The 15000-nt window shown below is 42.2% G+C and overlaps 1 protein-coding gene across 1 annotated transcript in view; it reads right to left on the bottom strand.

Moving 5' to 3' along the window:
- LOC143040120 (uncharacterized) overlaps nucleotides 1–15000 on the bottom strand; it is a 72054-nt gene that overhangs the window by 2831 nt on the left and 54223 nt on the right. Inside the window, exons 17-18 of the mRNA XM_076210814.1 lie at nucleotides 13282–14496; nucleotides 5564–5731 (exon numbers count right to left, since the gene is read on the bottom strand). Coding sequence (XP_076066929.1) covers nucleotides 5676–5731; nucleotides 13282–14496 — 1271 coding nt within the window. The 3' untranslated portion in view covers nucleotides 5564–5675. The remainder of the gene's footprint in view (nucleotides 1–5563; nucleotides 5732–13281; nucleotides 14497–15000) is intronic.

The raw sequence follows: 15000 nt of genomic DNA, 5'->3' as shown, positions 1-15000 counted from the left end.
TATGCATACACATATACATACATACATATATATATACATATATATATATATGTGTGTGTGTGTTTATTTCTTATTAAATAACACAGCAAACTGGGCGTTAGTTATCTTCTTATTGAGACTTTCTACTCTTCTAATAACTTTTCTCTCTAAAGGAGGGAGAAGGTATACAATATTTCCAAACGAGTCCATGATTGGGTAGGAAAACTAACATTATACGACGTTTCGCCTATGCATTAGGCATCGTTTAGTAATTTATCCAGAAATAAATACATACTTATATAATACAAAGATAGGTACATTAGGAGAGATCTAGGACTGTGACAGTTCATCCTTTCCAGCCTGCTACTCGTGAGCCATACAACTAGTAGCGGGCTGGAAAGGATGAACTGTCACAGTCCTAGATCTCTCCTAATGTACCTATCTTTGTATTATATAAGTATGTATTTATTTCTGAATAAATTACCAGAAGATGCCTAATGCATAGGCGAAACGTCGTATAATGTTAGTTTTCCTACCCAATCATGGACTCGTTTGGAAATATTGTATACCTTCTCCCTCCTTTAGAGAGAAAAGTTATTAGAAGAGTAGAAAGTCTCAATAAGAAGATAACTAACGCCCAGTTTGCTGTGTTATTTAATAAGAAATGTATTGAAGAGAACCTGCTCCCTAAATTCACTAATATATGTATATATACACATATATATATATACATTTATAATACATATATATATATATATATACACATATATATATATATGTATATATATATATACATTGTTGCAGAAACCACAGGGAAATTAAAGTCGAAATACTGAACGTTTTCGTCTATTACGACATCCTCAGAGTACAAGAAAGAAAAAATAGAATACAATATTTATACAGAAGTAAGAAAACTGGGAGAGGTTATAGCCACATAAAACCTTCGGACATCATACATACATACACATTCAATTACACATGGAAATGTTAATGGTAATAATAGAAAATACATACACATGGAAATAAGAAAGGTAATAGTAACACAAAACAAAACGAACAAAAAAATCCAATAGAGCAAAACCATGTGGCCGGAAGGTCCATAGGACATTTGTACAATTAGGAAACTTGGTTAAATATCCTATGATTATAACATTGTTTAACCAAAACACAAGTTAATATTATTATCTAATTGAAAAAAAAAAAAAAACAGAACACAATATTTAACAGAAATAAGAAAGCTGGAAAGGTTATAGCCACATAAAACCTCCGGACGTTATACATACATATACACATAGAAATATTAATGGTAATAGTAAAAGAAAAAAAATACATACACATTCATATGCACATAGAAATGATAATAATAAAAAAAGATACAAAAGAACAAAACCATGTGGCCGAAAGGTCCACAGGACATTTGGTACAATTAGGAAATTTGGTACTGTTTTACTATCCTATTAATTATGAAATTGTCTAGTTTGAATAAACCTAAACTCAAGTTAATATTATTATCAAAATTGTTCTTTATGAAACAGGATTCAATTATGTTCCTATCTAAAGCTGAATTACAATCAACAATTTTCTTAACGTTGTCCCAGTCAATATCGTGGTTTGTGTCCCTAACATGGACAAAAACTCCACTGGACATTTGGCCCGTCCTTATACTGTACCTGTGTTGTTTCATCCTAATATTTAATTCTTTACCTGTTTGGCCAATGTAACCTTAATTTCATGATTACGTTTCGCTGTACGTGTATTCTTTTTAACCAGCTTTGCCATTTCGTTATATCTTGATCTAAGGTGTGTTCCCCGTTTTTTATTTTTACGTAAAGTCTTCTTTTCATTCCGATCTTATGTTTCAATCTGTTCGAGAATGCACTTGTCGCCCGAAATCCTCTGGGCGACAAGTGCACCCCGTTCCCTGTATATAGATGATTCCTAACGTAAAAGCGGTCCCATTTGTCGACAAATGCCCATCCGTTGGCCTTACAATGTTTTGCAAGCCTGCAATTTATTGCAATAGCCCTGGAACGCCACATGCCTCCAACTCTACGCCTTGGAAGGATTCCACATACAACAGGAGCACCTCCTCTATTTCTAATCTTTTCTAGCGCACCCCGAAACTGCGCAAACAATTCCTCACTCCCCAACTTACCTATATCATTGCCCCCGGCACTTAAGCAAACTACAGGGTCCTTACCTTCCCCTACTAAACACTCTTCAATCCTATCTCTAACATCTCCTATCCCCGCGCCGGGGAAACACACCTGCGTCCTATGTTTCCTATTTTTATCGCAGAAAGTCCTGTCTAAGTATCTCACTTGACTGCCTCCTACAACCAAAATCTTAATTGTCGTCAGGGATCCAGTGTCTGACCTTCCCTTCTTCTCTTGAGTTTCATTTGCTTCTTCTTCCTGCAGATTCACTAGTGCTTAAAACGAGCTTTTGCAAGCGAGCGGGGCTGGGAAGGACTTTTTTTTCACTATTCCGTATCTTGTTTTTCGCCGTTTTCCATCCAAGCTCATATTAGCTAGATCGCGATTTTGGGTTCAAGACCCTTCTTCAGTAGCTATAGGGATGTTCTATCTTGTCAGGATAAGAGTTAATCCGATGAGTCCTGTTAAAGTTCAAAGTTTCATACTAGATTTTCTTACTTGCTAATCACTTTGGGGGAGGTCACCTAGTATTTCGGGCAGTGACGTAATGTCACGTGCACTGGAGAACCTCCGGGTTCGTGTTGTGGCGGAATGTGGCATGCTTGTGGTGATGACGTTTTGTCTCGTATTTGCACTAGTGGCGTTTTGTCTCGCATTGGCATTTGTGATGTTATGTCTCATGTTTGGATTTGCATCGGTTTGTCTAATGCTTGGGAGTGCTCTAAGGTCGTCTGCTTGTATATTTAGATTTGGGCTTAACTCTTTTAATGATATATGCATTAGAGAAAAACTCCTACCCAAATACACTTATATATATATATATATATATATATATATATGTATATAAATATATATATATGTATATAAATATATAAAATACATAAATATAAATAAATCTATATATATATACATATATATACATATATATATATATATATATATATATATATATATATATATATATATATATATATATATATATATCCTTTGCTTCCCATTTCCTGATCATGTTGAGTACTTCAACGCCATAAGCCTGTTCTACGTTCGTAAAGAGCTGGAGTCCAGGAGCCATGATATCGGAAAAATTTCGAAACACTGGACTATGTATATATGTATGTATATATATATATATATATATATATATATATATATATATATATATATATATAATAAATGGCTAATTCGTTGATTAATTACATTTGGAGAGAGCCGAGTGCTTTGGAAAACTATTTTCGACTTGTCGATTTTGAAGCTCGAAACTCTGAAGCTTCGAAACTCCGAAACTTAGAAATTCTGAAGCTTCAAACTCCGAAACTTCGAAACTCCGAAGCGCGTGGGGTGGAGGAGGAAGAGAGAAGAACCACATGTGCCAGTCGATACACAAAGCTGGAAGGAGTTGTAACTGCTGAAGCTAAAGTACAACTTAGCCGGCATATCACTTCACCGCCACCAAGAGTTCGTTCTCCATCAAATCGACTGGATGAGCTTGGAGTGGAAACGTACGGCAAACTAAGAACTGAAAAACTGGACCAATTGCTTCACTTGATTTTTCGGCTTTACGAATGAATCTCCCCCCCCCCTCCATCTACAGTAGTATTAAATATCGCCGGTACTAATTCAAGGTATGATAAGTACTCACGGCTGGAAGGGGCTTGTGAAGCATTGACTCTCACAACAATTATATCTGCCAGAGTTGTGACTAAGTGTATTCTATGACAAGTTGTGATAATTGTGAACATTATGATTTAGTGTCAAGTACCTTGCTGGAGACATAGTGAAGTGCCAATTACTGTCGCCCCACTGGTGAGATTCTGTTGTCCTTAACAGTCAAGCGGCATCAGAATCTAAACTCATTACAGGGTTAATTAATTAGTTGTGTTTGTGTGTGTGTGTGTGTGTGTGTGTGTGTGTGTGTGTGTGTGTGTGTGTGTGTGTGTGTGTGTGTGTGTGTGTGTGCGTGCGTGCGTGCGTGCGTGTGTGTGTGTGTGTGTGTGTGTGTGTGTGTGTGTGTGTGTGTGTGTGTGTGTGTGTTATATTATTTTAATATCATTAATGAGTGACTGGTTGTAAATTATTAGTTAAACTGTACTTTGAATTTGTTTGATTAGGCCCTTGCTCCCCGACATTAATATACATAACGCTATACAGAAGAAAGTACCCACATAAATATGCAAGTAAATTATGCAGGACCCTCGAAGGCCAGTGAAGGTGCCAGAGCAGATGAAATATATAAAATTGCATTTAACAATGTTAGTCAACTTCTACTGAGGTGTAAAAGTTCTGACAGTGGTAATGGTGTATTAATATGGCACTGACAGTAGTTATAATGGTAAGAATTATATTGGGAACAATGGTAACGATAACGATAGTGGGGGCTGTTGTAACAACGGGAAGGTAGTAACAAGTATGTGATCGACAGCAGAGGTAACGCCAACAACAACATACCTCGGTTTTCGTCATTGTCGCTACCTTGGATGTACGACAACAATGGCCGAGGCAACGACAGCGGCGACAAGTGGGGTATATCGTTGCTGTTATCCTCGGCTGATGTCGGTACCTCAGCTGTCGTTACTTGGGCTTCCGTACCACAACGACGACGACAGCTGAGGTAACGATAAGAACCGAGGCATGTTGTCGTTACCTCGGAGGTATATCGACAGCTCAAGTGACGATAACAAAAATGACAATGACGGCAGTATTCATATCTCGGCTGTCGTCGCTGTCGCTGCTGTACAACACCCGAGTTAACGACAACGGGATAACTCGGTTGTTACTGGCGTTGTCGCTATCGTTGCCGTTCTCGTTGTCATTTTCGTTGCCTAAACTGTTTTACGACAACGACAATGACAACGAGGTGACGGGAGCAACGATCAGTTTTAAAACAGTAGCACGATGGAAATTAATATCCTGGCAATGATAATCGTAGGAACAGTAAAGCTATGTGCAATGAATGATAGTGAAGGCAATTATAGTAACGATAACTTTATGGTAGCGACGGTAACAAATTTGCCTCCATTTTGCTGACTAGAAACCCGCAGCCCAACAGTAGCCGGCAACGATCCCTCCCATAGACTCCCCTGAGAAGAAACTTTGTGATATGGTAGCAATCGCCGTCTGCAAGGTCTATTTATATGTCAATGAATAAATCAAAGTTAGTGGGCCCAGTTTGAGGAGAAAGTGCAAAACCTTCAAGACTACATTTTGGAGGTGCTGATGAAAGTTGAAGGCGAGAACAGAATATGACTCAAAGCCCACCACCACCATAACCTCCATCTAGAGGTATAGCAGCCCCGAGGGGTTGGCACTTAATCTCCGAGCTGGCGCAATTTCCTCTTCTACTTTGACTATTCCTCCCTTTCCCTTTTTCCACATGAGATGATAACCAGGACATATTACACCCACGAAGTCAACACTTAGTGACTTGTCACCTTTGTACGACGTTCCTGAAGGCGACGACGGCGGGGTGGGCCCGAGCATCGCTGCAAACGACTTCCGGAGACTTCGAGAGGACTCAGCCTCCGCCGCCACCGCGCCCTACGCCTACAGGGATTCCTTGACGTCCTGCTTCTCCTTATTATTTACCAGCGTTGCTCCAGCTGTGAGGAAAAATACATGTTATATTTTCTATCCATATAGTTATGTTTTTGCTATAGGAGTTGTGTGTGCGTGTGCATTTATGTACGTGTGTGCATGTGTGCTTGTGTTTTTGCGTGCTTATGCTTTTGCGCGTACATGTATATGCCTATGTGCATATATGGACGTGTATGGGTGTGCGTATATATAAACGTGTCGTGGTGCCGCCTCCAGCATGGGACGCTGATGGAACAAAGGGCCACGTGGCACCAAGCCAAGGGCCAGTCCAAGCTGGAAAATGCTGCCGTGACGCCTCAGCCACTTGGCGTGTGTTCCCAGCCCTTGACCCTCCCCTTTATAGGGCAGGCCGCGACCCATTGCCATCAGTGCCAATCATCTCTTTTCCTTCTTCCTCCTCTCTTCTCCTTTCTCTGTTTCTTCCCTCTACGCCTTTCTCTCCCAGGTTGCTCTCGTATTCTTTTCAACGAGTCTCCTCGCTGCATTCTTCGTGACTGGATCGAATCCAGTTGTAATATTTGACACTTAGGCCTCTGGCATCTCTGGCACTGATGCCTCGGCCTAAAACTGACCGTTAGACCCGGGAAAGGCCGGGAACGCACGCTAAGCGGATGATCCAAGGCACGGTGGGTAGTCCTAGCGTTTCCTCATTTTAGATACGGCTCTCTCCCGGCACCACTGATTTTGCTCGCCATGTAATAAAGGCGGGAAAACCATCCTGTATATGTGTGACCTCTTGATAGCTCGCCCACGCATGATACACTCGAACCGCTATTTTTACCCAGTGAATACAACACAATAGACAGGAAACAATAAAACCCAGTGAACATAGTGAGTTCAGATAGAAGCATGGCTAGCAATGAGAAAAGCAACAAAAATCAGGCAACAATCCAAGACCAGACAAAGGGAATGCTCTCGATTGACGACTGACGACCCGGTCATGGGGCAGTCGTCTTGCTACAATGTGTATTTCTAGTTACGCCTTCTAGGGGAAAGATGGGTGGGGGAGGGGCGGATCTATCCAATGAGGAAAAAATTTGCACTGTACAAAGGAAGTTGGTGGGGACGCCGCTCTCTCTGCCAAACTTGCGTGCAGGAAGCATCTTATCATTAGGTGTGACCTCAAGAAGGCATTCCAGCAATTCTTTTACAGTCCAGCGTCTGCGGACAGTATGATAACGAAACTGGACACTGCCGAGAAGTGGGAGAGTAAAACGCTTACCTCCTACGTGTCGAGACTGACAGAGATGGTGGGAGCCATCACGACTCTCATACCCGATAAAGAGCCTCACGTGATAGATGTGGCCTTTAATAAAATCAAACAAACACTGCCAAAAGAGTTCGCACGTGTATTAACGGAGGAAAAGAATAATTTATCCCAGTTATACTAAGGGCCGCGACTGACTATGTGCACCAGCACAATCTCAACAAAGAAACGGAATACACTGGTGATGCGAGTCCTATTTTTGATATATACACTTCATCAAAAGACCCAGACACACACACAGCACCCAAACATTTTGTCTATACATCACCTCGATGCTCAGACTTTACCTTCCTATACAATCAGACTTTATATCTCCCCATCATTCACGCGACACTCACCCCACAGGGCAGTGTCGCGGAAAAGGGGTCGCGGAAGTGGTAGGAGCTGCAAATGGCATCCCTACTGCTTCCTTTGTAAGAGGCAAGGCCACTCCGACGGAAGATGTTTCATTTGCCATCGCAATCCACCACAAAGACGATGCCAGACTTGCGGTCACTCAGGGCACACCCAGGGAAAATTACGGTCTAACCCATCGACCAGCGGCACAGAGTTCGGCAGGGTGAGGTCGGAAACCCACCAGCAAAAACGGGAGAAGTAATAGGTCTGGCCTTGGAGAAGGTAGACCAGCTCATTTCCCTTGGTCAAACAGTCATGGCGTTGCTCAAGACTCGAACATATGCCGAAGGCGCAAGCCTGCTGGGCTAGGGAATAGTGGAGATGCAAAGGATAGAGGGGAAAAAACGCTGGGTTCAAAGTCCCGTTTCTGAACCTGGGGCTTGGTACCCTTGTGACCTAAAGGGATCATGTCATCGGAAAGGTGATGTTGTTAGAGGGGATTAAGCTAACACAGGAGGGTGGAACCGAGTGGATGGTAGGAGTGATCCAAGCAGCTGATAGAAGGGACAGGCTAAGGCAAGAAGTAACAAGGATATTTCCAGACCCTTCTAGCAGAGAGTCACTCTGGCGGCCAAATATGAGCAAGACTTTACCTTGTCAGGGGACCCCTAACAATGACGCCTCACTTCTACCACGAGATCCGCACGGTCAGGCCACCGGTGTACCGGAAATCGTACCTGGTCCCAGACAGGTATAAAATGGCATACGTGAACAAATCGGAGATATACTAAGAAGGGGCATCATCCGCCCATCATGATACCCTTACAATACACCAGTTGTCCCGGTGGTAAAGAAAAATAAGACCATCAGGCTCTGTCTCGATTTCAAAGCTCTAAACAAGGTTGTCATAGATGATAGATTTTCCCTCCCGAATATCGAGTCGATGTTGAGGAGTCTCGGCAGCAGCAATATTTTCACCTCCCTAGACCTAAGGTCTGGTTATCTGTAGATCCCACTGGAGGAATGCAATTGCAAGAAAACGACGTTTTCAACGTCAGATGGCCGCTATGAGTTCACGTCCCTACCTTTCGGTTCGAAGAACGCCCCGTCCTGCTTCCAATGGGTGATGAACCAGGTGTTGACGAGTCTGTTGGGGAGGGCCGTGATGGTTTATATGAACGATATTATCGTCCTGGCAACCACCTGCGACGACCACCTCAGAAATTTGGAGGACGTCCCAGGGAGGCCACAGGAGGTGAGTCTCTCTCTGAGACTGGATAAATGTAGCCTCTCCCAGAGGGAAGTCGCCTACCTGGTTCCCGTAATATCCCCGGGAGGGATTAGGGCTCAGCCTGGTAAGGTTCAAGCCCTTAAGGATTTCCCTCAGCCCAAGCGCCAAAAGAAACTGCTCTCATTCTTGGGTTTAGCAGGCATTTCCAGTAGATTTGTTCTTAAAGTCACCGGAATTTCCAAACCACTTGTCGACATGACGAAGTTCGAGAGAGCTGGAAAACCAGGAAATTGCAAACTTGGTCCATAGACAGTAGAATATGCCAAAGCGTTCGAGTCCATGAAATCACAGCTATCTGAAACGGTGGTCCTCCCATCTGAAACGGTGGTCCTTCTATACGCCACAACGACCCTTCAAAACAGAACGAATTAGTTCACGGACTAATCATTCTGCCGAGGGCACTCGTGTGGAACGTGGTAAGTACTGTATTTCATCAAATCCTTTATGCAGGCTAGTCTTCCTGACGAGGGTTCGAATCACAGTAGGAGAGTTTATTTCAAATTGTCAAAATGACACAAACATTTGTCGAAAGACTAGCCTGCATAAAGGATTTGATGAAATACAGTACATACTACGTTCCACACGAGTGCCCTCGGCAGAATTAGTCCGTGAACTAATTCGTTCTGTTTTGAAGGGTCGTTGTGGCGTGACGGTACGATATTCGCCTTCTACGAAGCAAGCCGCTCTGGAGAGGGTTCGAATCCCAGTAGGAGAGTTTATTTCAAATCGTCAAAATGACACAAACATTTGTCGAAAGACTAGCCTGCATAAAGGATTTGATGAAATACAGTACATACCACGTTCCACACGAGTGCCCTCGGCAGAATGATTAGTCCGTGAACTAATTCGTTCTGTTTTGAAGGGTCGTTGTGGCGTGACGGTACGATATTCGCCTTCAACGAAGCAAGCCGCTCTGGCGAGGGTTCGAATCCCAGTAGGAGAGTTTATTTCAAATTGTCAAAATGACACAAACATTTGTCGGAAGACTAGCCTGCATAAAGGATTTGATGAAATACAGTACATACCACGTTCCACACGAGTGCCCTCGGCAGAATGATTAGTCCGTGAACTAATTCGTTCTGTTTTGAAGGGTCGTTGTGGCGTGACGGTACGATCTTCGCCTTCTACGAAGCAAGCCGCTCTGGCGAGGGTTCGAATCCCAGTAGGAGAGTTTATTTCATATATATATATATATATATACACACATGTATATGTCTATATATATACACATATATATATATACATACGTATATATATATATAATATATATATATATATATATATATACCACTTTCTCAGCCTCATACCAAGTACTCTCCAAAATAACTATTTTCGATCTCCGTTCTTTTCTCGTTTTTTTTTTTTTTTTTTTTTTTTTTTTTTTTTTTTTTTTTTTTTTTAGCTTCACTTCTTAGTGTTCTCTCTTTTTCTTTGTCGTTCATTTCTTTTTTATCCATATACGTTCATAGTTTTTACTATGTACCAACCTTTCTGGTTTTGCTAATACTTCTGCTATCATTTGTGACCTTAATTTGATCTTTAGAGGTCAATTTTTTCTTAATTGCTCCACTCTATGTACTTCTATTTTCTTTTCTATTTCTTGCTCTTTGTCTTGTACTACTTTTATTTATCTATTTATTCTATTTTTAATCATTCATTTATTTATTTGTTTATTTATTTTATTATTATTATTATCATTATCATTATCATCATTATCATCATTATCATCATTATCATCATCATCATCATTATCATCATTATCATCATTATCATCATTATCATCATTATCATCATTATCATCATTATCATCATTATTATTATTATTATTATTTTCTATTTCCTTCTCTTCTTTTTCTCTCAAGTACCTGAGTTATATTTTTCCTTTATACCGTATACTACTATGCACTGTTCTTTTTTTTTTTTTTTTTTTTTTTTTTTACTGTATCTCTAACCCAATTTTTTCTTTTGAATACTTGAATTACTTGAATAAATGTGTCTTTGGTATTCTCTTGCACTTGTTGTAGGATAATTTCTTTGAAAGCTATCTCTTGGCTTTCTTAGTTCTTTTTCCTTTTCTTTTTTTTTTTTCTTTTTTTTCCTAATCTGAGTAAAAGCAGCAACGCCTGCAACAGCACTCTAGGAGAGAGTCCAAACGCAGAGTATGGGATCCAATATATTTGACGTTTTGCCCAGCAGGGCTTCTTCAGACATAACACAGTTGAGAAACATTTTACTCCTTATATAGCCCGAGCTTGCGGGGGAAACAAACATAAGATGGTTTACACACAATTTGCGTAAATTGCTTGTTACTTGGTTATTAGAATTGCCAATGGTTTATTTATTGCAAAAAAAACACTGTTCTGATTTATATCATCAATGAGGGATATAAGCGTAGATTCAAAACATCGTCGTTTCATTGTATGGTTTTCATATCTTATAATCTTTGAATTATTCCAGTCAGCATTGTGGCCTTTATCGAATATATGTCTAACAATGGCATTATTCATATTGTAAGTTTTCATATCATATTTATGTCCCAATATTCTTTTATCAATACCACGGAAACTTTCACCGAAGTAGACCTTTTCACAACCTAGACATGGCACACAGTAAATACCTGCTTGACGAATATTTTCCCTGCTCTTATTTCGGCTTTTTATAAGATTGCCAAATGTTACCGAACTGGTTTTAATAACATTAACACCAACCGTTTTTAAAACGGCTGGTGATTTTGCATGCCCTTTTCTGTACCCTTTCTAGCTGGCGTTCCTGAGTGAGGTTGATGGAAGGGGTCCAGGCTGGAGATGCATAGCAGAGTTTAGGGAAAATAAAGGTGGAATATATATTCTTCAACTACTTCTCTAGTGTTCCAAATGAGCTCAGCCTTCGCAGCATGTATAATCGATAAGATGTTGCTCTGACGGTGTTTGTCACATGCTGCTTCCAGTCCAGTTGGTCATCAAAAGTGAATCCCATCAAAAGTGAATCCCAGTGATTTAGTGGACTTTACTACTTGGGAAGGTTGGGTGCCGATTGTGACATTTGGAGCAGGTACATCCTTCTTTGATGTGCAGAAGTGCATGATGACCATTTTTGTACTCTAATTGGTCACATGGTTGTCAGTCGTCCAGGTTTGTAGCTTATCAAGTGTAGCCCGCGGTGGAGGGTAGTCAGGAGCTGTGTTGTCAACGGTGATGCCAACAGTTGAGTCGTCAACGTATTTCCAGTGATGGGAACTGTCAGCTAGAGCATTGTTAATTAACATTAGGAAGCACAGCGGTCCTATCTTGGTCCCTTGGTAGAGTCCACAGGTCAGGTGTTGTTGGGTAGAGATCGAGCCTTTAAACCTAACACACTGTCTACGCTTACGTAGGAAATCCGATATTCATATTACTAGGTTGGGATGGAGACCAATTTCTATCGATATCCTTATTGTCTTGGCATGGTCAACCAAATCAAATGTTTTTCTAAAATCAATGAAAGTGATAGCAAGGAAAGTGCTACGTTTGTCTCAATTTCTGTGAATAAAATCAAGTAGGTCAATTAAGCAGTGAGTAGTGGATCGAGTTTTGATGTTGACAAATTGCTGGGGATCTATTTTATTGCGTATGTTACTATATGCCCAGTTGAAAACAAAGTCCTCGCATATGGAACTGGGAATGGGCGTGATGGCAATTGGCTTCAGGTTATTTAAGGACTGGGGGCTGAGGACTTTAGGGATGGGCGTGACATATGAAGTCTTCCAATTTTTGGGACATTTATTTTGAGTTAGAGTGACATTGATTATCGAACAAAGAGTAGTGGCAAGTTCAGGGGCAAATTCCTGGTAGAGCTTTAGTGGGAGGTCAAATGATGTGGTGGATCTTTTAGGATTAAAGCTTTTTAATTTCTTAAGGATTTCAAACTCATGAACAGAGGGTGTGAGGGAAGGGGATGGCAGGTAGGCTGGTGGAGGGCGGGATCGAGCATGGGAAGACTTTGACATATAGTAGCAAAGGGAAGGTTGATATCCTGTGTTGTCTGTTCAGGGGGTGACTGAGAAATACAAGGGAGAGATGACTGTGTTCAGACCACACAGCACTTTAATCTTAAAGTACCATTGGCTGCTATTTACCTGTTTGAGATGGTTGACATTGTGTGTGTGTGTGTGTGTGTGTGTGTGTGTGTGTGTGTGTGTGTGTGTGTGTGTGTGTGTGTGTGTGTGTGTGTGTGTGTGTGTGTGTGTGTGTGTGTGTGTGTGTGTGTGTGTGTGTGCGTGCGTGTGTGCGTGTGTGTGTGTGTGTGTGTGTGTGTGTGTGTGTGTGTGTGTGTGTGTGTGTGTGTGTGTGTGTGTGTGTGTGTGTGTGTGTGAGCGCGCTTCAGGTTGAAAGCCTACATAGGCGTAATGATTTTTTTAAATTGCAAAACTACTCACATCACATGTGTACATGAGCATATCTTTGTACAAGTACGAGTATATGTAAGTAAATGCGTTGGCGCTATTTTTATACGTTTTCCTTACTTGTGATCATTACAGTTACATGCGTTACACGTGTTGGATTTGTAAGAGAGTCAAGTGGTCATGTGTTATTATCACAACCCTTTGTTCCAAGTATTACGTTACTTTGTATGATGGATAATATTGGAAAAACTTACGAGAGTCAAAGAGATATTCTACTTACATTCTAGAGATCGTTTAGGTCGAGTTAGAGGTTGGATCTCGGCTTCTGAGACTGAGGAACTCGTTCTACTTCCTCTTCCTCCTCTTCCTCCTCTTCCTCCTCTTCCTCCTCTTCCTCCTCTTCCTCCTCGTCCTCCTCGTCCTCCTCGCCCCCTCTCTCCTGGTTCCTCTGATCTTCCTCTGTCTCTTTCAAATTCTGTCGGGGTCTCTTCCCCCCAAAGCTCAGGGTTACTGTCATCATAACTGTCTCCATTGCTGTCAGTATCCCACTCGTCACCTCCATCCCACTCCTGCCTCCCTCCCACGTTCCTCCTTGGGGAGGTCCCCCAGCTCCATTCGTAATCCTTGGAGTATTCGTAATCCTTGTTGTTCCTTCCCCTCACTCCGTCATCCCAGTTCCCACGATCGTACTCAACGGTCATGGAAGACCCGTCCACTCCTCCGAAGCCGCTGGAGCCTTGGAAACCTCCTAAATCGTCCGGGAAAGAAAGGAAGGTGTCTTCCTTTGGGATAAAACCATCCCCTCGTCCTCCTCCACCTCCTCCTCCTCCTCCTTTCCCTCCTCCTCCTTCTCCTCCTCCTCCAAAACCACCTGTGCCTCCAAACGTGGCTCCCATACCGCCATATCCATTACCCCCAGCCATGCCACCATAACCACCACCACCACCACCCATATCATCATCATATCCATAAATATACCCACCTCCACCAGTACCACCATAATCATCTCCATCCATACCATTATAGCCATCTCCACCCCCACCCATACCACCATGGCCACCGATACCTCCACCCATACCACTATCATAGTCACTGCCGCTTCCACCCACAACGCCACCATAGCCACCGCCACCGCCACCATAGCCACCGCCACCATAGCCACCGCCACCATAGCCACCGTAGCCACCATAGCCACCTCCACCAGAGCCACCCATACCGCCATAACCCCCTTCACCTACAACGCCACCATGCCCTCCTCCAAATGGACCTAAACCGCCTCCCCACATTAAGCCCATTTCAGTAAAGACCCTTCTCATGGAAATGCTCCCCCACCCTCCATAAGCCCCATAACCATAATCATATCCATAACCACCACCACCACCGCCGCCCCCACCATCACCACCATCTGGCTTCGGACAGGAACACAATGCCTTGTTCGACCAGAACATAGTTCCTGTCACTATACTCCGTTCTCCTCTGACGATGTTGTTGGCGTCTGTTGAGAAAAAGAACATTGTTTATTAGCGGGTAATATAAAGGTTAACAATAAGTAACGGCTAATAATGGTCTTGTGAGATGGACGTCGGAGACACTCAGCTCCCTGCCGTCTATCTTCAAAAACGGCCAACACTTCTAAACCACTTCCATCTAAAATGGATTACAATGGGGCTGGTACTCGTTCACCAAAACAGGCCGAAGATATCTTTATCAAGATTGATAATAAACCTTCTCCCATCTTTTAAACATTAGAGACCTGACAACCAGACCACTCCGTTCCTCCTCTTTCCAGTCGGTGGCAGAGACACAGACCCACACTTAGAGGGGGTTTACATAGTCTAACGGTTCGTCGAACGCAGTTCGACAGACACGTGTTTAAAGTGATGTGTGAACGTGTGAACGGGGTATTTGGTTGTCGAACAACGTGTTCGACAACCAAATACCCCGTGTAAACCCCCTCTAACTCTACATAGTTCTTTCGCAAAGGGGTCTACGGAAGACC

This window comes from Oratosquilla oratoria, chromosome 27 (assembly GCF_046742065.1).
Source record: "Oratosquilla oratoria isolate Oo_2021 chromosome 27, ASM4674206v1, whole genome shotgun sequence".
NCBI lineage: Eukaryota > Metazoa > Arthropoda > Malacostraca > Stomatopoda > Squillidae > Oratosquilla > Oratosquilla oratoria.
The sequence above is the reverse complement of the archived record's forward strand: the minus strand, read 5'-3'. Positions and strand labels throughout refer to the sequence as shown.